Source organism: Pelophylax lessonae, assembly GCF_965119305.1.
Source record: "Pelophylax lessonae genome assembly, chromosome: 11".
NCBI lineage: Eukaryota > Metazoa > Chordata > Amphibia > Anura > Ranidae > Pelophylax > Pelophylax lessonae.
Genome location: NC_138778.1, coordinates 81,168,471 through 81,189,052, shown reverse-complemented (window position 1 = coordinate 81,189,052; position 20,582 = coordinate 81,168,471). Strand labels below are relative to the sequence as shown.

General features: G+C 45.7%; 1 protein-coding gene across 2 annotated transcripts in view; it reads right to left on the bottom strand.

Annotated features, from left to right (window-relative positions):
• Positions 1 to 20,582, bottom strand: part of MLX (MAX dimerization protein MLX) — a 462,488-nt gene that overhangs the window by 234,008 nt on the left and 207,898 nt on the right. For both annotated transcript variants that reach the window (XM_082271957.1, XM_082271958.1), the window contains exons 3-4: positions 4,141 to 4,240; positions 3,816 to 3,915 (exon numbers count right to left, since the gene is read on the bottom strand). In XM_082271957.1, coding sequence (XP_082128083.1) covers positions 3,816 to 3,915; positions 4,141 to 4,240 — 200 coding nt within the window. The remainder of the gene's footprint in view (positions 1 to 3,815; positions 3,916 to 4,140; positions 4,241 to 20,582) is intronic.

Below are 20,582 nucleotides of genomic sequence, written 5' to 3'. Positions count from 1 at the left end.
CGGGTCCTGAAACACCAGGGAGTCTTCCACGGGCATCAAGGTGGATTTATTCAGTCTGGAAACAGTGTGGTCCACTTTAGGAACCACAGTCTAGCGAGTATCATCCGAATCCACAAAGGGATAATGGTACTTAAATCTCTTAGGTACTACCAGCGTCTGTTTAATGCAACGCCATTGGTCATTTACCGTTTCCTGAAACTCCTCAGGACAAGGAAAAAACCTGACCCGACTTCAGGGCCTTGCGGGTCCCGAAGGAAACCCGCTTACCTGCCATGGAGGGCTCATCATCAAGATTTAAAGTCTCCTTAACGGAGCTAATAAGTGTGTCTATCGCAGCACGATCACGTGCTATCCCAGAGGAAGAATCCTCCTCCACATCTGACCAAGAAAACGGGGACCCCTCAAGGGGGACGTCGCCCATGGCAACCAATTCAGGCTCGGAGTCAGAAGACTCAGATGGCATAGGCTGTTTCTTTGTAACCCGGTCAGACATCAGCAGATCAACTTTTGATGCTAAAGTCGTAAGTGCAGCAGATAAAGAGGCTAAGGAAGTGGGATCAGGAGTATCTGAACCACCAACTAGGTCTGTGGGGAATCTGCTATCCTGGGACTCCATATTAGCAAAGTGCAAAAAAATGACACTGGCCCTTTAAAAACTGTGGTTCCCCCGGACCCCTATCGCAAACTGCACTACAGGTGGAGACCCTTCTCTTAACTAAAGCTAAACTGACAAAAGAGTGCTAGCAGAAATATAGCCAGAGAAAACCAGTAAAATCCCCCCACAGTGTCCCTATACTTGCCACGCTGCTTTTGAGAAAGCGGATTATAAAGAGGAATTGACCTCACGACCCTAGAGGCAAAAGCCAGCCCTGAGCCACAAAAAAAATGGTGCCGGATAGAGTCAAATGGAGGAAAAGCACTTAGAAAATGGCCACTGCCCAGACAGGACATCCGCCCACACTAAAGATGGCGTCCGATCGGCGCTGGCAATGATGATGGAAAATGGCCGCTGCCTTCACTCTGAGGCCAAACAGCCAGCCGTTACCAAACATGGTGGCCGGGCGAAAGAGCGCCTAACGCCGCAGAAAAACGCCCACACTGGCCCCCACCGGGATCTGCACAGAGCACCCTCGGGGAGAAGGAAGCCCCCACACCCCCCCCCCCCATATGGCGGTCTGCACCGCAGGAGAGCCCCCGCAGGGACAGGGAAGGCAAGACACAGGGGGCCATCCCACAGCCATGAGGGGGATACAGCAAACTTTACATGTACCACCATCCCCAAAGTGGGCCCACTCAATACCCCCTCAAAAACCTGTTCCCAGGGACAGAGGGGTAGTAGTACTCGCCATACCGTGAACGTGGGTACCGCTCAGACACAGGAGACCTCCCACCTGGGTGGGGTGCCGTCAGCCAGGAAGGATGCTAGCAAACCCGGGCGTTCCGACGTTGAGACATCCCAGCGAAGTTAGAAAAACTTTGCAGGCTTGTCCCTGCTTCTAGGGGCCCTGTCGTTGCGAGGCCTGGGCGTACCAAAAGCCTGAGACATCCGATGGCAGACTGGGACTCCATAAGGTTCTATATTAACCAGTACGAGGCCCAGTTCTGCTGACGCTTGTAGTCCTGCAAATTCTGACTAACTAGCGTAGGTGAGAAAAAATAAAAAGCTTTTCTAAAAAGAAAAAACACTTTTCAGAAATAAAACAAGAAAACAACTGAGACACTAGGTCCCAGCAGGGAAAACCTAGCCTACTCCTGAGGCTAGGCAGCAAAGAACTGGATTAGAGTGGTACTGGCTGGAGGATATAGGCCAGAGGGACGGCCCCCTGTGGGTGTGTCTATATGTTAATGTTTGTTGTATTAACAAAATCTCCTGCGGAGAAGGCCAATACCACAATCGTGAAGACTGTATGAATGGGCGGCGACTGTCAGAGGACGTAAGAGAAACATAGCCGCCAGACTACACAAACATGGCCGCCGAAGCCATTCACGGCAAAATGGCAGCGCCGTTCGGCACTGCGTGGAACCCGTCACCCCAGTGAAGTAATAGTCCACAAAAAGTGCAGGCACCCCTAAAAGGGGACTGCAATACTCCAAACAAACAATTCAGCCAAGCGCTCACTCCAAAAAGGGAAGACTGGTGTGCTGCTCTCCTCAGGCAGGGAACTCCAACATGGGTACATAAAAGAAAAGAAAAAGAAGGCGTAAACACCTAGTGCATTACCCGTGGTCACTGTTTATAAAATGTTTTAATAAAATGCCAAATGCATACTCACAGACATGAAGATATTTAAAATCGTGTTACAAGAATCCGAAACATGTCCTTGAAGATAGGACCGCGGTCTTATCTTCAAGGACATGTTCCAGTTCATATGTGACGGATTCTTGTAACACGATTTTAAATATCTTCATGTCTGTGAGTATGCATTTGGCATTTTATTAAAAATTTAATAAACAGTGACCACGGGTAATGCACTAGGTGTTTGCGCCTCCTTTTTCTTTTCTTTTATGTACCCCTAAAAGGGGGCCGCCAGTGGCACGCTCCCACCGCCCTCTGGCCCAGCACTAATTTACCTCCCCACCCCAAAAACACCCGTGCACCCCAAAAAGGGACTAGGAGAGGGGACAAGGGGCAGGTGAGAACAACCAATGCAGGGAAAACCCCACTGGTTTTTGGAAGACAAAGTGAAGACACGCGTGTTGGAAGCTTGAGGACTTTGTAATGCCGTAACACCACGGAAGGTCTCTGCCAGAACCTGAAGAGGTTTTGCGCCCAATGTCCTGAAAACTCACGGGGTCCTCATTGCAAAGGAGATCATGAAGTATCTAGAAGCAGACCATAGTTTTGCTAGGAAGTAGGTAGCATGTTTCCTTGTTATAGGTACTGTATATCTGTCGTTCTAGTTGGAGCTCGGAAGGTTGGGTTAGCCTGCCAAGAAGCCTTTGAAATTCTAAATTCTGTTTTTGCCATACACCCAACCCAGCTTGGTATTTTGGGTGTTGCTACCGTTGCATGTTCCTGCAACTCCTTTTGCAATCTCCATAATAGGTAAAAATACATAGGAACACTAGGTACAGCTGAAGTGGCTGACCTGGAAGAAATTGCAAATAGCTCACTAATCAGTGTTCCCTAGAGCTATAGAAATTGGTTTGTTCTTAGAAAGCATTATTTCATTTAAAAGGTAGTTGATGCTTGAAATAAACTTCAAACAAGCTTAGGACAAACATAGGCAATAAAGTTAAAGTGATTGTAAAGTCTTTTTTTTTTTAAATAACAAACATGTTATACTTACCTGCTCTATGCAGGTGGTTTTGTACAGAGCAGCTCAAATCCTCCTCTTCTCGGGTCCCTCTTCGGCTCTCCTGGCCCCTCCCTCCTTCTGAGTGCCCCCACAGCAAGAAGCTTGCTATTGGGGCACCCAAACCGAGTCACAGCTCCCTGTGTCCATTCAGACACAGAGCCACGACCTGGCTTCGCCCCCCACTCTCTCCTGATTGGCTGAATGATTTTGATTCACAGCAGTGGGAGCACTGCTGTCTCAGCCAAAGTGGGGAGTCCCAGGCAGCTTAGACACTCCTGCAACATCACTGGATAAAGACGGGCTCAGGTAAAAATGAAACCTTCTGCCTTTAAAATCCCTTTAACAAAACAAAAAAAAAACAACTAAAGAAATGAGCAGACTCGGATGGACTACTCTGTCTTTTTCTGCCATCACTTTTCGGTTTCCAGGTTAATACTTCAGCTACAAGAACTGAAAGTGGTTTTGTGTCGACTAACTCTTTAATAACACATTCCCTACAAGACATCTGAAACTTACGATTTCATAATCTTCAAGGCCATGACTTCTTTTCGCAAGGTAGATACCTCTTCCTCCTGTTTTTTCTTCTCTTTATGAAGGAATTGAATATAATCAATAGCTGTGGAAAATGTAAATAGCAATATCAGGTGTGCATTCTCAAAGTGCAAGCTCTTGATTCTTATAAGTGAACAGTTCACTAGTTTAGCTGACCTTTGGTCATTTTCACAGAAAGAAGAGGACAAAAAAAAAAAAAACAGATTTGCATCTAAAAACAGTGAGTCACACACATGACCTTTAGTATTACACAAGACTGGGCAAAAAAAAACAGATATTTCGTACTTACTCTTCTGCAGAACAACTGCCTTGCTGAGCTTTTGAGAGCCTATGGAGCAGTCTTGTTGCTGACATGTAGGCACTATAGTCTGTAAATCATCATAGCCTTTCTGCAACAGAGAAATGTGTCAATTTAGTTAAACCAGTTCTCTTATTATATACTAAAAGCACAGGGCCACATGTATAAATACCGTGTTGTTACCAGTTTTAGACCAAAAAACACAAAAAGAAAAATTCTCTTGCCAACAGGTTAGGAAAAGTGTGTGTGGCCAATATGCCAGGAGACCAATATGTACAGTATAACATACAGTGGATATAAACAGTCTACATACCCCTGTTAAAATATCAGGTTTCTGTGATATAAAAAAAATGAGACAAAGCTATATCACTTCAGAACTTTTTCTATAATGTGACCTATAAAATGTACAACTCAGTTGAACAAAAAACAGAAATATTTTAGGTGGAGGGAAGGAAAAATGAAAAACTAAACAAATATGGTTGTATAAAAGTGTGAACACCATTAACCACTTGCCTACAGTGCACTTTCACCCCCCTTCCTGCCCAGGCCAATTTTCAGCTTTGAGCGCTGTCCCATTTTGAATGACAATTGCGTGGTCATGCTACACTGTACCCAGGGACATCTTTGACACAGGGCAAAAGGGGCAGCTGCCCTGGGCCCAGTCATTGTTGTGGGGCCCAAAGCAGCTGCCTCTTGATCCTGCACATAGTTGTTAGGTGGATTCAGGAGGGCCCAATAAAATGTTTGCCCAGGGTCCAATCAATAATAAAGACTGCCCTGACTGTACCCATATGAAATTTTTATCATTTTCTTCCACACAAATAGAGCTTTCTTTCGGTGGTATTTAATCAACTCTGGGTTTTTAATTTCTTACAAAAAAAAAGACAGAAAATTTGGGGGAAAAAAAAAGTTTCTTATTTTCTATGAGTAAATTTTGAAAATAATTTTTCTCCTTCACTGATGTGTGCTGATGAGGCGGCACTTATGGGCACTGATGAGGAGGTACTAACATGCTGCACTAATGGGCACTAATAGGTGGCACTGATGGGCACTGACAGGCCGCACTGATGGACACTGACAGGTGGCACTGATGGGCACTGACAGGTGGCACTATGGGCACTGATGGTGGGCAGTAATTGGCACTTTATTTACATTTTGTGTAATCAGGGCACTGATGATCAGTGCCCTGATTACTTGTACTTGTCTCCCCTATGAGGAGGAGCCGCTGATCGGATCTCCTCGCCTCACACTCTGACAGTGTGAGGCGAGGAGAGCCGAATAACGCACTTCCTCATTTACATGTGACCTGCTGTGATTGGACATGGGTAAAGAGTCACGTCATTGACTCTTCACCGAGATCGGGGTCGCGCTGTGTCCTAGCAACATGGCGCAGCCACGAACACCGCTCCGCGCGCCAGGCTGTTCTGGTGTGCCGTCATATGACGGCGTCCCAGAACAATAGCTGCACCGCTCCGCCGCCCTTTGATAACGGGCGGGTAGCAAGTGGTTAAACTAATACTTTTTTGAAACACCTTTTGATTTTTTTACAGCACTCAGTCTTTTTGGGTATAAATATCAGCATGGCACATCCTGACTTGGCAATATTTGCCCACTCTTTGCAAAAACACTCCAAATCTGTCAGATTGCGAGGGTATCTCTTGTGCACAGCCCTCTTCAGATCACCCCAAAGATTTTCAATTGGATTCAGGTCTGGGCTCTGGCTGGGCCATTCCAAAACTTTAATCTTCTGGTGAAGCCATTCCTTTGTTGATTTGGATGTAGGCTTTGGGTCGTTGCTATGCTGACAGATGTAGTTCTTGTTCATGTTCAGCTTTCTAGCAGAGAAGCCTGAAGGTTTTGTGCCAATATTCACTGGTATTTGGAACCGTTTATAATTCTCTCTACCCTAAGGCCCCTGTTCCAGCTGAAGAAAAACAGCCCCAAAGCATGATGCTGCTACCACCATGCTTCACTGTGGGTATGGTGTTCTTTTGGTGATGTTGCGTTAAACATAACTTTTGTAATTATGGCCAATAAGTTCAACTTTGGTTTCATCAGACCATAACATATTTTCCCACATGCTTTTGGGAGACTCAAGATGGGTTTTTGCAAAACTTAGCCAGGCTTAGATGTTCTTTGTAAGAAAAGGCTTACATCTTGCCACTCTATCCCATAGCCCAGACTTATGAAAATACGGGAGATTGTTATCACATGTACCACACAGCCAGTACTTTGCCAGATATTCCTGCAGCTCCTTTAAATGTTGCTGTAGGTCTCTTGGCAGCATCAGCACAAACAAATGGTTACTGCCCGCACCTGTAACTGGTCTCTGCAGTAAGGAGTATTGGAAGGGCAACGCATGTAACAAGACAAAAAGCTTCCAAGCTCTCCTTACCAACCAGTCTGCGACCAACCAAATTGACCTGTCTAACAGTATGCATTAAAAACAGGGCTTTAGTTGCACACATCTGCAAATACATGCGTAAGCCACAGAGCCCTGACAAGGCACCCCATTTTCTGTGGTCCGAACACTAAATTCTGTGAGTCTCCGACAATGGAAGCACATGCATCTAAATAGACAGGTGTAGGGCAGATATACTTGAAGGGAGTCCACCCCTTCTTAAAGGCACAGGGGCACACTGAACACCCAGCCTATAGCACCATGCCAGCAAAGGTGTCATTGCATTGCTTGGCCAATATAATCCAAAGCAAACAAATGGTTACTGCCCACACCTGTAACTGGTCTCTGTAGTAAGGAGCATTGGAAGGGCAACGCATGTAACAAGACACAAAAATATTCCAAGCTCTCCTTACCGACCAGTCTACGTTCAACCAAATTGACCTGTCTAGCAATATGCAGCCTCCCTGACCAGTTTTCGTCTCTTTATTCATTTTGGAGGGACATCCAGTTCTGTTAATGTTACTGTTGTGCCATATTTTCTTCTCTTGAGGACTGTCTTCACTGTGTTCCATGGTGTATCTAATGCCTTAGAGAATCTTTTGTACCCTTCTCCTGACTGATACCTTTTAACAATGAGATCCCTCTGCTGCTTTGGAAGCTCTCTGCGGACCATGGCTTTTGCTGTAGGATGCAACTAAGAAAATGTCAGGAAAGACCTACTAGAACAGTTGAACTTTATTTGGAGTAATCAGACTGACTTAAAATTATGGCAGGTGTGTACTGACTCCTATTTAACACGAGTTTGAATGTGATTGCTTAATTCTGAACACAGCTGCATCCATAGTTAGAGGGTGTGCACATTTATGCAACCAAATTATTTTAGTTTTTATTTTTACTCCCCCCCTAAAAGATTTGTTTTTCAATTGAGTTGTACATTTTTAGGTCACATTCAAGGTGGAAACAGTTCTGAAATGATTTACCTTGTCTAATTTTTTTACATCACAGAAACCTGATATTTTAACAGGGGTATGTAGACTTTTTATAGCCACTGTATCTGCAGTATGCTTATAAAAACTGCTTTACTTACAGTAAAATACTTTTCTCTGAAGTTCATTGACAGACGCAGCTCCATATCTTCTTAGACCATTGGGTTATGCTGCCCCCTACAGAAGTAGGACAATAGGCAGAAAAAATCTTTACTGCGCCTGTGGGGCTGTCAACTCAGGCATAACCCCACACACTCTGCTACAGCCCTCAGTTTCGTTGCAACCAGTGTTTAGAAGTCAAAAACCCCATTTTACTCATAATTAGAGGGGTGGGTGCTGCGTCTGTCAATGAACTTCAGAGAAAAGGATTTTGCGGTAAGTACAAAAATCCAGTTTTCTCTATCGTTCATTGACAGACGCAGCACCATACCTTCTTAGACCATTGGGACGTCCCAAAGCAGTATAACCAGGTAACATGGAGTTCAACCCGGAACAACTGCAGCTCAACTAGAAATAACACACCCTCAGAGGAAAAAAAAAGGTTCTCTTAAAACCGCAGTTTGCAAAAACTTGCGGCCAAAAGAGGCATCCAAAGATGCAAACACATCTACTTTGTATAATTTTATAAACGTATGCACAGACTACCAAGTTGCCGTCTTGCAAACATGCATCACTGACGCCCGATGGCGAAAAGCCCAAGAGGCACTTCAGTGCCCTAGTATAATGCGCCTTCACCAGGAAAGGAGGAACCTGACACTTCAGTAAATAATTCTGAACTACCGTCTGCCTGAGCCATCTGGATATGGTCACGGTAGACGCAGCCAATCTTTTATGAGGTCCCTCAGTAAAGACAACTGAAAAAGACTGAACGCCCAAACCACAACGAATGCAAGGCAATTTCCTTGGGATGCTTGGGCTTGGGAGAGAATGAAGACAGCACAATGTCTTCATTCAAATGAAAATCAGAAACCACCTTAGGAAGGAAAAACTGATTAGGTCGAAGTACCACCTTATCTCTGTGGACCACCAAATAAGGTGAGCAGCAGGACGCCGCCAACTCAGACACTCTGCGGGCAGAAGTGATAGCCTCTAAAAAGGCAACCTTCTGGGACAATGAAAGCAGAGAAATCTCCCTAATGTTCTCAAAAGGAGTCTTTTGAAGACCAGCCAATACCAAATTCAGATCCCACGGAGGCAGCAGGGATCGTCTCGGAGGAGCCATATGGCACAACCCTGGAATGAAAGTGCGAATTAAGACATGCATAGCTAACGGGCGTTGGAAATATATAGCCAAGGAAATATATAGCCAAAGCCGACATTTGGCCTTTGATAGTGCCCAAAACCAACCGCTGTTCATTCCTTTTTGCAGAAAAAACAGAACCCTAGCTTTGGAAAACAAGCGAGGGCGCACCTTCAGTGATTCACACCATGAAATGTACGATTTCCACGTATGGTGATAAATCTTCCTGGGAGTCGACATCCTGGCCTTCAATAGTGTAGAAATCAGTCAGAAAGACCTGCAGTCAGGTCCATAAATATTGGGACATTGACACAATTCTAATCTTTTTGGCTCTATACACCACCACAATGGATTTGAAATGAAACAAACAAGATTTGCTTTAACTGCAGACTTTCAGCTTTAATTTGAGGGTATTCACATCCAAATCAGGTGAACCGTGTAGGAATTACAACAGTTTGTATATGTGCCTCCTACTTTTTAAGGGACCAAAAGTAAGGGGACAGATTAACAATCATAAATCAAACTTTCACTTTTTAATACTTGGTTGCAAATCCTCTCCAGTCAATTACAGCCTGAAGTCTGGAACGCATAGACATCACCAGACGCTGGGTTTCATCTCTGGTGATGCTCTGCCAGGCCTCTACTGCAACTGTCTTCAGTTCCTGCTTGTTCTTGGGGCATTTTCCCTTCAGTTTTGTCTTCAGCAAGTGAAATGCATGCTCAAATCGGATTCAAGTCAGGTGATTGACTTGGCCATTGCATAACATTCCACTTCTTTCCCTTAAAAAACTCTTTGGTTGCTTTCGCAGTATGCTTCGGGTCATTGTCCATCTGCACTGTGAAGCGCCGTCCAATGAGAGTGAACTTGGCTGAATATGAGCAGATAATTTTGCCTGAACTTCAGAATTCATCCTGCTGCTTTTGTCAGCAGTCACATCAATAAATACAAGAGAACCACTTCACTGATGAGGTGGTATGCTTTGGATCATGAGCAATTCCTTTCCTTCTCCATACTCTTCTCATCGCTCTGGTACAAGTTGATCTTGGTCTCATCTGTCCATAGGATGTTGTTCCACAACTGTGAAGGCTTTTTTAGATGTTAAGCACACTATATACTCACAAACGAGTAATAAAACCAGCAGTAAGTGAGAGCCATGAAGTTATTCTGGGGGATCGATAAATCCAGGTGCCTATGGAAAGAAGATCCGACCGATCCGCTGTATGGTCCGTTCGAGCCGATGGGAAAGCGGCTTTCTCTGAACCCTTGGGACACTGTCGGGGTTATCCACGCCATCACGCTCCACGACCTAGCCGGAAGCCAGAAGTACGCCGCCGGAAGCCCCGACAGTGTCCCCAGGGTTCGGAGAAAGCCGATTTCCCATCGGCTTGAACGGACCATACAGCGGATCGGTCGGATCTTCTTTCCATAGGCACCTAGATTTATCGATCCCCCGGAATAACTTCATGGCTCTCACTTACTGCTGGTTTTATTACTCGTTTGTGAGTATATAGTGTGCTTATGTTTCCATTAAAATTTGAGTCATATTACACTTTCTGTCTTTCTTTTACAGTCCACTGCAAGTTTCTCTTCTTACTTGGGACAGAGCAGCCTTCAAGTGTTGTAAAGACTTGTTTTTTTATGGACTTTCTTGGACTCGTGTGTCACGCTAATATAATTTTCCCACAATTCTGTTATATGATAGAAATTGATGGTATCCCTCCAATTTCCTCTTGCGCCAGTACACCCCCATTTTTTAGATGTTGTTTGGCAAACTCTAATCTGGCCTTCCTGTTTTTGAGGCTCACCAATGGTTTACATCTTGTGGTGAACCCTCTGTATTCACTCTGGTGAAGTCTTCTCTTGATTGTTGACTTTGACACACATACACCTACCTCCTGGAGAGTGTTCTTGATCTGGCCAACTGTTGTGAAGGGTGTTTTCTTTACCAGGGAAAGAATTCTTCGGTCATCCACCACAGTTGTTTTCCATGGTCTTCCCGGTCTTTTGGTGTTGCTGAGCTCACCGGTGCGTTTTTTTTTTTTTTAAGGATGTTCCAAACAGTTGATTGGCCACACCTAATGTTTTTGCTATCTCTCTGATGGGTTTGTTTTGTTTTTTTCAGCCTAATGATGGCTTGCTTCATGGATAGTGACAGCTCTTTGGATCTCATATTGAGAGTTGACAACAGATTCCAAATGATAATAGCACACTTGAAATGAACTCTGGATCTTTTATCTGATCCTTGTAAATGGGATGAGAGAATAACACACACCTGGCCATGGAACAGCTGAGCAGCCAATTGTCCCATTACTTTTAGTCCCTTAAAAAGTGGGAGGCACATATACAAACTGTTGTAATTCCTACAACTTTCACCCGATTTGGATTGTTTTTAGGGTGAAACACCAGTGCCCTGATTACTGAAGGTAACTGAAGGTAAAAAAAAGGTAAAAAAAACACACACATTGCCCCCCCATCAGTGCCCACAGTGCCCACCATCAGTGCCCCATCAATGCCCACAATCAGTGCCCATAGTGCTGCCAGTCAGTGCCCATCAGTGCCTGCTCATCTAGGCACTGATGAGCACTGACTGGCAGCACTATGGGCACTGAGTGTGGGCACTGATGGTGCTGCCCATCAGTGCTCATCAGTGCCACCCGTCAGTGTCCATCAGTGCCACCCGTCAGTGTCCATCAGTGCCACCTATCAGTGTCCATCAGTGCCGCCTATCAGTGCCCATCAGTGCCACCCGTCAGTGCCACCTCTCAGTGCCCAGCAGTGCCACCTCTCAGTACCCAGCAGTGCCACCTCTCAGTGCCCAGCAGTGCCACCTCTCAGTGCCGCCTATCAGTGCCACCTATCAGTGCCGCCTATCAGTGCTCATCAGTGCGGCATATTAGTACCTCCTCATCAGTGCCCATAAGTGCCACCTCATCAGTGCCCATAAGTGCCACCTCATCAGTGCCCATAAGTGCAGCCTATCAGTGCCCATAAGTGCAGCCTATCAGTGCCCATCAGTGCCGCCTCATCAGCGTACATCAGTGAGGGAGAAAAATTTATTTTCAAAATTTACTCGCAGAAAATAAGAAAAACTTTTTTTTTTTTTTCAAAATTTTCTGTCTTTTTTCTTTTTTTTTTGTAAAAAATAAAAAACCCAGAGATGATTAAATACCACCAAAAGAAAGCTCTATTTGTGTGAAAAAAATGATAAAAATTTCATATGGGTACAGTGTAGCATGACCGCGCAATTGTCATTCAAAGTGTGAGAGCGCTGAAAGCTGAAAATTGGCCTGGATGGGAAGGGGGTTTAAGTGCACAGAAGGCAAGTGGTTAAATAAAACCCTTGAAAGCGTTCTGGAGTGGGAACAGACACAATCACCCCTTGTGCAAGCAGATCTTGTACCACCTCTCGTAGATCCCTTAAACGGTCTGGAGATAGGTGAAGATTGGCTGGGAAGAACCTGTCCAACGGTCGAGACAGGAATTCGATCTTGTACCCTGACCGGATCAGTTCGTGAACCCATTTGTCATGAATCAAGGAAGTCCGTGGTTCCAGAAAGAAGCGAAGACTTCCCCCCACCCCAGAAGCGGGTGCAGACCTTATGCAGACGAGGATTTGTCGGCAGATCAGGACTGGCTGATCTTAGATTTTTCTGACCATGGAACCCCCAGAAGACATGAACAGCTTTCCTTTTTCTTGTGACCCGGAGGTACAAAAAAGCCGCCTATGAGCAGTGAAGGAAGGTCCCCATCTATGGCGTGGCGCCTTGCACTTAGAGGATTGAGGAAGAAAAGTACTCTTTCCACCCCTAAGACCTTTGATCAGTTCATCCAGAGAGGATCCAAAACCAGGTCACCCCTCCCCTCGCAGGAACACCACAGCAGCCGAAATATTACCGCCCCCCAAGGTAGGAATCTACTAGGGAAAGGGGAGGGTCTGGTATGTCCGAGAGGCCAGGGGAACCGAGGGATCTCCTGAGGGTCCGACTATTCCCAGGAGGGGGCCCACGTCCACCCCCAGACCGCCAGAAGATTGAGGGGACAGCATTACTCACCATACCACTGAACCAGGTGGGCGCCACTCCGAACAGGCCACCTCCCACCCGTTCCAGATCGTCACGTCCCAGGGAGACTGTCCAGTCGCAGGCTCGTCCCCATCCATCGGGGCTCTGTCATGGCGAGGCCTAGTGTTAGACTATAACCTGCCCCCGCTCAATGGCCAGGCTGGGAGACCTTAAGGATCTAGATTATCCAGTCCGAAACCCAGCCAGCTGTTGCTTGTGGTTCTCCAGGAACTCTGACTAGTAAATAACAAAATTACATATAACAAACATTTCCCTTTTTAAATAGCCAAGACCGAAGTCCCAGCATGTAACTAGGTCTTACTCCTAAACTAGGCAGAAGTGTGTGGGGTTATGCCTGCAGGGACAGCCCCATACGTGTGGTAAATCGTTTTCCTTTCTAGTGTCCTACTCCTGTAGGGGGCAGCCCAATGGTCTAAGAAGATATGGAGCTGCGTCTGTCAATGAACGATAGAGAAACTGGATTTTTGACTTACTGTAAAATCCTTTTCTCTGAAGTTCATTGAAAGGCGCAGCTCCATATTCTTCTTACTATTGGGTTATGCTGCCCCCTTCAGGAAGAGGACACTAGGCAGGAAAAATCTTTACAACGCCTATAGGGCAGTCCCTGGGGGTATACACCCACTCACTCTGCTATTGGCACTCAGTTTCATTGCAAGCAGTGTCAGACGTAAATAACCCAAACCCAGCTCATACAGAGGGGCGGGTGCTGCATCTGGCAATGACCTTCTGTGAAAAGGATTTTACGGTAAATTAAAAAATCCAGTTCTTGATCGTTCATTGACAGACGCAGCTCCATATTCTTCTTACCATTGGGACGTCCTAAAGCAGTATCAACATGAGGGGTGGGAAAACAACGCAGAAAAAAAACGCAATTCCCAAAGACTAAAAACTTAGCCAACCAGGTAACATGGAGCTCAACCAGGAACAACTGGAGCTCCCCCAGAAAAAAACATACACCCTCAAAGAGAACAGGTTCTCTTTTAAAAACGGCAGCCTGCAAAACCTTGCGCCCAAAAGAAGCATCTAAGGATGCCAACACGACTTAGTAGAATTTTGTGAACGTGTGCACAGATGACCAAGTAGCCGCCTTGCAAACTTGCGTTACTGACACCTGATGGCGAAAGGCCCAAGAGGCACTCAGGGCTTTAGTAGAATGAGCTTTCACAGGGAAAGGTGGAACCTGACCCTTAAAGAGGTTGTAAACCCTGGAAAGTTTTTTTTTTTTTCTGCAACCTGAAAGAGAAACCCATAATGAGCTAGTATGCATTGCATACTAGCCCATTATGAAATACTTACCTAAGAACGAGCCCCCGCCGTGCCGCCCGCTCGCCTGTATGACGGGTGACATGTCCAGTCGCCAGTCTTCCGGGATCGCGGCATCCGGCCATCTGATTGGCCGGAGCCGCGGTGACGTCACGGGGCTCTGATGAAAACGGCACCAGCGGCCATTCCTTCAGAGCGCATGCGCCAGTGACGTCACTGGCTGCATGTAAGGTAAATATCTCCTAAACGGTACATGTTTAGGAGATATTTACAGTACCTATATGTAAGCCTTAATATAGGCTTACCTATAGGTAAAAAGTGTCAGAGGATGTTCACGAGCCGGCTCTCGGTCGCAGGAGGAGGGATGAGCCTGGAGAGTGATAGGGATTTCTTCAGTGACCTCATCTATCGGAAGTGGGGCTATTCCACATTTTGCGCGTGCTCTTGCACGCTGTCTGTTTTTGACCCGGCCGGGGACGTTCACCGTGAAAGATTCGGAATCTACAGCTCCGACTATGGCAAGTGTTGACGAGCGAAGATGTGTTTTTATACGGCTCTGCTTTGGGGCCTGCTTCTATGTTTGCACCGTTGTGCATGTAGGCCGGCTGGCTCCCTTCTGGACGGTAGGGCTGCGGTCGAACCCGTCTGGAGTGAGCCGCCAGTTTTCCGACAGTTCTTTGTCAGGGTGCCGTTGTGCCTTGACCTACTGAGTTTCAGTTTCACTGACTTTTGTTTTTTCGTTTTTGGGAAGATTCACACTACCTGTCTCACTGGACAATGTCAAGCTGTCACATCTCCACACCAGAACTCCTCTGAGGACCTTCTCTGTCTTTGCCTTGGTTGCCTTGGAGGGGGCCCCCGGTCTTCTCTCAGCCATTTTTGTATTTTTTTCACATGGAGGGGGTACCGGTAGTCTCTTGGAATGTTTGAGGCCTGGGCTGCCCACTCAAGCGGGCTATGGTGGCCCACCAGCTACGAAAGTACCACCCGGCTATTATTGCTCTGCAGGAGACTCACCTGGTGGGGGACTCTGTTGGGTGCCTTCGGTATGCATGGGTGGGATGGGGCTATCACTCCACCCACTCCTCATATTCCAGGGGGGTCAGTGTGCTGATTCACAAGTCACTGGCCTTTCGGGAACTGGGGGTCAAGGTGGACTCTGAGGGGAGGTATGTGTTCATACATTGCGTGCTTTTTCAGGTTATGTGTGTTATAGCGATAGTGTACATTCCGCCCCCATTCTCCTCTGGGGTGCTCAGGGAATTCCTTCAATTTACTATGGACAAGGTTGGACTGCCATTGTTTGTTATGGGGGACTTTAATGGGGTGCTGGACCCTGCCAGGGACAGACACCCTCCACCGCCCTCTGGGGGAGCAGCCAGAAGTACAGCTCTCTCCCGCTTTTTGACGGAGATGGATTGGTCTGAGGTGTGGCGCCTTAGAAACCCTGACACGGTGCAGTTCTCATGCTTCTCCAAAACACACTCTGCATTGTCACGTATAGACTTATGTGTGGGTACCAGGGAGGCTGTGGCCATGGTGGAGGACATTGAGTATGCCCGTAGGGGGATCTCGGACCACTCCCCGCTGGTGGTCAAATTGCAGGTTCGCCCTCGGGTGGACTTGCGTAGAGCTCCCTGGCGTTTGAATGCCTTCTGGCTGAAACTATTTCCGCCGGATAATGACATTCCAGCAGCCATAGCAAACTTTTTTGAGGAGCATGACCACTTCGGGGATGTGCTCCTGAGGTGGGAGGCTTTTAAGAGCTTTCTCCGCGGGGCCCTCATTGCTAACGTTAAGAAAATCCAGACAGAGTCTAAATGCTTTGAGGAACAACTGTCCCAGTGCGCACAGCGGCTGGAGCAGGAATACTTGAACAACCCCACTGATGCTACGAGGGCGGCATGGCTCTCGGCCCAGTCGGTGTGGGTTGGGGAGGTTCGCTCCAAGGCGGACAAAAAGCGTTTTTTTGCCAAAACAGCCTTTTATGAAGAAGGGGAACGCACGGGCCGTATGCTGTCAAGAATGGTGGGGACACGCCCCTCGGTTCCTCCCATAGGGGCTCTCCGGTTGCCAGATGGTGCTTTGGTTAACAAGCAGGATGAAATTATGGCTGAGCTGGTGAGGTTTTATAGGGACCTTTACTCCTCGCGGGCTCGCTGTGGCCCGGAAGAGCTGCGGGACTTTTTAGGTGCCACTCCTCTACCGCAGTTGACGGAGGAACAGCGGCTTCAGCTTGAGACCCCGATTACGGAACAGGAGTTGTTGGAAGCGGTGGCCCTCCCTCCGGGATCTAAGGCTCCTGGAGATGATGGCCTTCCTGCTGAAATTTACCAAAATTATTCTGGGTTGTTATTGCCAAGATTATTGGAGGTGTTCCAGAGGGCAAGGGAGGTGGAGACCCTTCCGGAGTCTATGACCAGGGCTAGCATCATATTATTACTTAAACCAGATAAGTCTCCTACGGACCCGGGATCTTACAGACCCATCTCTCTGCTCCAGGCGGATGTCAAGTTACTGGCTAAAGTTTTGGCACGTAGAGTTAACAAAGTCATAACACACATCATTCATGAAGACCAGGCGGGCTTTATGCCCAATAGATCTACGGCCCTTAACTTGCGTCGCCTGTTTGTAGCAATTCAGACGCCGGCGGATAACGCGGGGGAGAGGGCACTGCTGTCCTTGGATGCCAATAAGGCATTTGACAGCGTGGAGTGGGGTTATCTCTGGGCGACCATGGAATCCTTTGGTTTTGGCCCTATATTCCTATCATGGGTGAAGTTACTGTATTCTCAACCAACTGCTACCATTAGGGAGGGAGGCAGGGTCTCCGCAAGCTTTTCACTGGGAAGGGGGACGAGACAGGGGTGCCCGCTATCACCCCTATTATTTGCCATAGCGATAGAGCCCCTTGCGGCGCGTATAAGAGCTCAGCAATCCATCACGGGGTTCCGGTATGGACCATATGAGGATAAAGTCCTGCTCTACGCGGATGATATGCTCCTGACGCTGGGTGACACCGATGCTTCCCTGTGATCGGTCATGGCAGTTATTACGGAGTTCGGTCGGTTTTCCGGACTCACTATAAACTGGTCCAAATCGGCCCTCTTGCAACTGGATAGGACCGATGTCCCCTCCCTGGGTCCACATTGCCCGGTCCCCTTGGTCCAGCAGTTTAAGGCCCATTGTCGCTGGCATCGGGTCTCTCAATGAACGACTGGGAGAGTGGCTTGATGGCCAGCTTCAACCCATTGTGCACACTCTACCCAGTTACCTAAGAGATACTATGCACCTCTTAAATATCACCAGTGAGATTTGTTGGCAGCCAGATTACCAGTGGATGACTTGTGATGTAGTGAGTCTCTACTCTTCAATTCCCCACAATCTAGCTCTAGTAGCTGTACGTTTTTCACTTACCCACTATACTGATCTGGCTGAGGTGGCCAAGACATACATTTTGGAGGTCTTGGAATACCTCCTTGGGCACAATTATTTCATGTTTGATGGGGTTTACTATCTCCAGAAGTGTGGGGCAGCCATGGGGGCTATTTTTTCACCCTCCCTGGCCAACCTTTACATGGGGTGGTGGGAGAGGGTCCACATTTTTGGAGATAGTAACCCCTACAGGAATCAAATTGTCATATTCTTTCGTTATATAGATGATTTGATCTTTATCACTAGACAAGGCCTTCCTTTTGACCTATTTTTGGAATATCTTAATCGCAATGATTACAATCTGGCATTTACTGGCCAATTCAATGTTGATAGGATTGATTTCCTAGATGTTACCCTTGAGCATCGACAAAATCAGGTGGTCACTAGCCTATATAGGAAACCCTCAGCTGGTAACAATTTGTTACATGCTGACTCCAGTCACCCATTTCATACTCGAAAGGGTATACCGGTAGGTCAATTCCTTCGTATCAGAAGGATATGCAGTGACTTGGACGTTTTCAATAAAGAGTCAGCACTTTTGTATAGACGCTTTTTGGCTAGGGGTTATCCAAAATGGACCCTTGACAGGGCATACTCTATTGCCCTTAATAGGGACAGGAAAAGCCTCCTTACACCAAAGAGACATTTCAATGAATCTAAGACTCCTGGCAATAATGGCTCCATTAATCTCACCATCCCATACAGTTTGGAATTTAACAGGATCAAACAAATTATCAATAAACATATTCCCATTCTGTATGGTGATAAGGACTGTGCCAGGATCTTAGAGGGAGGAGTGAATATTGTCGCCAAGAGGGCCAAAACACTGGGAAACCAGTTATCCCCAAGTCTGTTTAGCACTACAATTAAAAATACATCAGAAACATGGTTGCATCTGAAAGGTAATTTCCGATGTGGGGCTAAGGACTGCATTACATGTCCCCATATTCTAGGGGGTGTTAACTTTCAATCCTCTATTGAGAACAAAACATACAAAATCAACAGGTTTTTTAATTGTAACACTACATACCTTATTTATCTCATTACTTGCAGAGAATGTTTTGTACAATATGTGGGTCGCACCACACGAAAACTTAAAGACAGATTTAGGGAACACCTTAGTGATGTCAGATTGAGGAAATCCACGAATGTGGCCCGACATTTTAATTCAGAACATGACGGTGATCTGTCTTTGATATCGGTCCAAGTGATCGAACGTGTGGTTGCTCCTGTAAGAGGGGGCGATGTGTTCCGCCTTCTGTGTAAGCGGGAGGTTTTCTGGATTCATAAACTCCAGACCCGCTTACCTGGCGGTTTAAACTTTGAATGGGATGTTACTCACTTTTATTCCCAGTAATGATTCATGTATCTATTCGTGGGTACATACATTTAACTATACATACAGAGAGGGCTACCTGTATCCCATACACATACATGGTACATGTTTCTTTGATTGGCCATTCTATGTCTTAGTGTTTCTTTGTTTCTTCTTTTCTCTTTTTTTTTTTTTTTTTTCTCATTTCTCCTTCCCTTTTGTCCCATTTCGGTCTCTGCATCTTTTTTTTTTTTTTTTTGGAATGCATGTGTTCATCGATATATATGCATGTTGTTCCGTTCGGCTTGCCTCCATGGCTATATATTTATGCAATGTGTGGCTGATTCCTTTATGGATATTGATTGTGCTATATGCACGGTGGTTCACACATGTGCATGCTATACTCTGTGTTCAGTATGATCTAAGTCGACATGTACACGTAAGCATATATATATATTTTTTTTTTGTTAGATCGATGTGGGATATGCCTGAGATGTTACCAATGTCTTGGGTATATATCCATTTAAATGTCCCTATTTTTATATCTTTATAGGGGATAATAATACCATTATGCTGATAAAGACACACAGGACTTCTATGTTTATGCATTTATGTATTTATTATTATTTTTATGGTAATGTTTAGTGTTCTTACATATCTCATTGGTTATTTTTATATTCTTTCGATTGGGTGGATTGCCCTATGTATGTGAACACAGTTGCAGATATACCACTCAATGGATGGGGTTATACGTTTTTGGGGGTTGTGCTCATACCTATTACATATGTGTACAATTTCCCCCCCCCCATTTATCTATTTGTTTCATATGCTATATGGACGTGATGTATGTGTTTGTGGTTACACATTTATCATTTTTATGTGTACCACTTATATATTTACACATATATGCTCTTCATGACTATATTATACACCATTTCTTTTTATACCATAGTTCCATCTGGGTATGAACACATCTATATGCTTCCGTTTTACTGTTTACTTTTTCTTTGTCTTTTTTCTTTTTCTTGTTTTTTTTTTTTTTTTCCCCTTTTTTTTTTTTTTTTTTCCCTTCGTTTTTTTCTCTTCGTTTTTCTTTTTTCTTTTCTCCCTTTACTTTGTTTTTGTTAGTTTTTTGGCTTCTACCAGCTGTCTTTTTATATTATCACTACTGTTTTTTCCTTAGTTTTATTGAAAGCTTTTTCGCATATGCATTTATAGAACTTTTTTGCTATGCGTTTTTGGACAAAAGGTGAAGCAAAAGCAAACATACAATTCCTGCTGGGCTGTTTGTGTGCCCTTAATTGGGATTTAGTATCTGCAGCTGTGTGGGCTCAATCAAGCACATTCTGGGAGGTACATGTTATTTGAAATGCCTTTTCCTCTATATATAGCAGTGTCTTGTATTGTACAGCATGGTTACGACTAAGCGGAAGACTCCGTGAAACGCGTCAACCGCCGTGCTCCCCTTTTCCCCCCCATGTCTCCGACTGTTTTGGTTTCATCTTGGATGATTTTATCTTTTTGCCTGCAAAATAAATTTGGATTTTAACTTTTTGCATCTTCAACCAGTTGTGCGGCTTTTTGTGCTCTTCCATTTGCAGCAGTTTAAATACCTGGGGGTCATGGTCTCGGCGGACCCGACCCAGTATAGCTTACTCAATATTAGCCCCCTTCTCACCAGGTTTCGGGACAAAATCAGGACTTGGAACA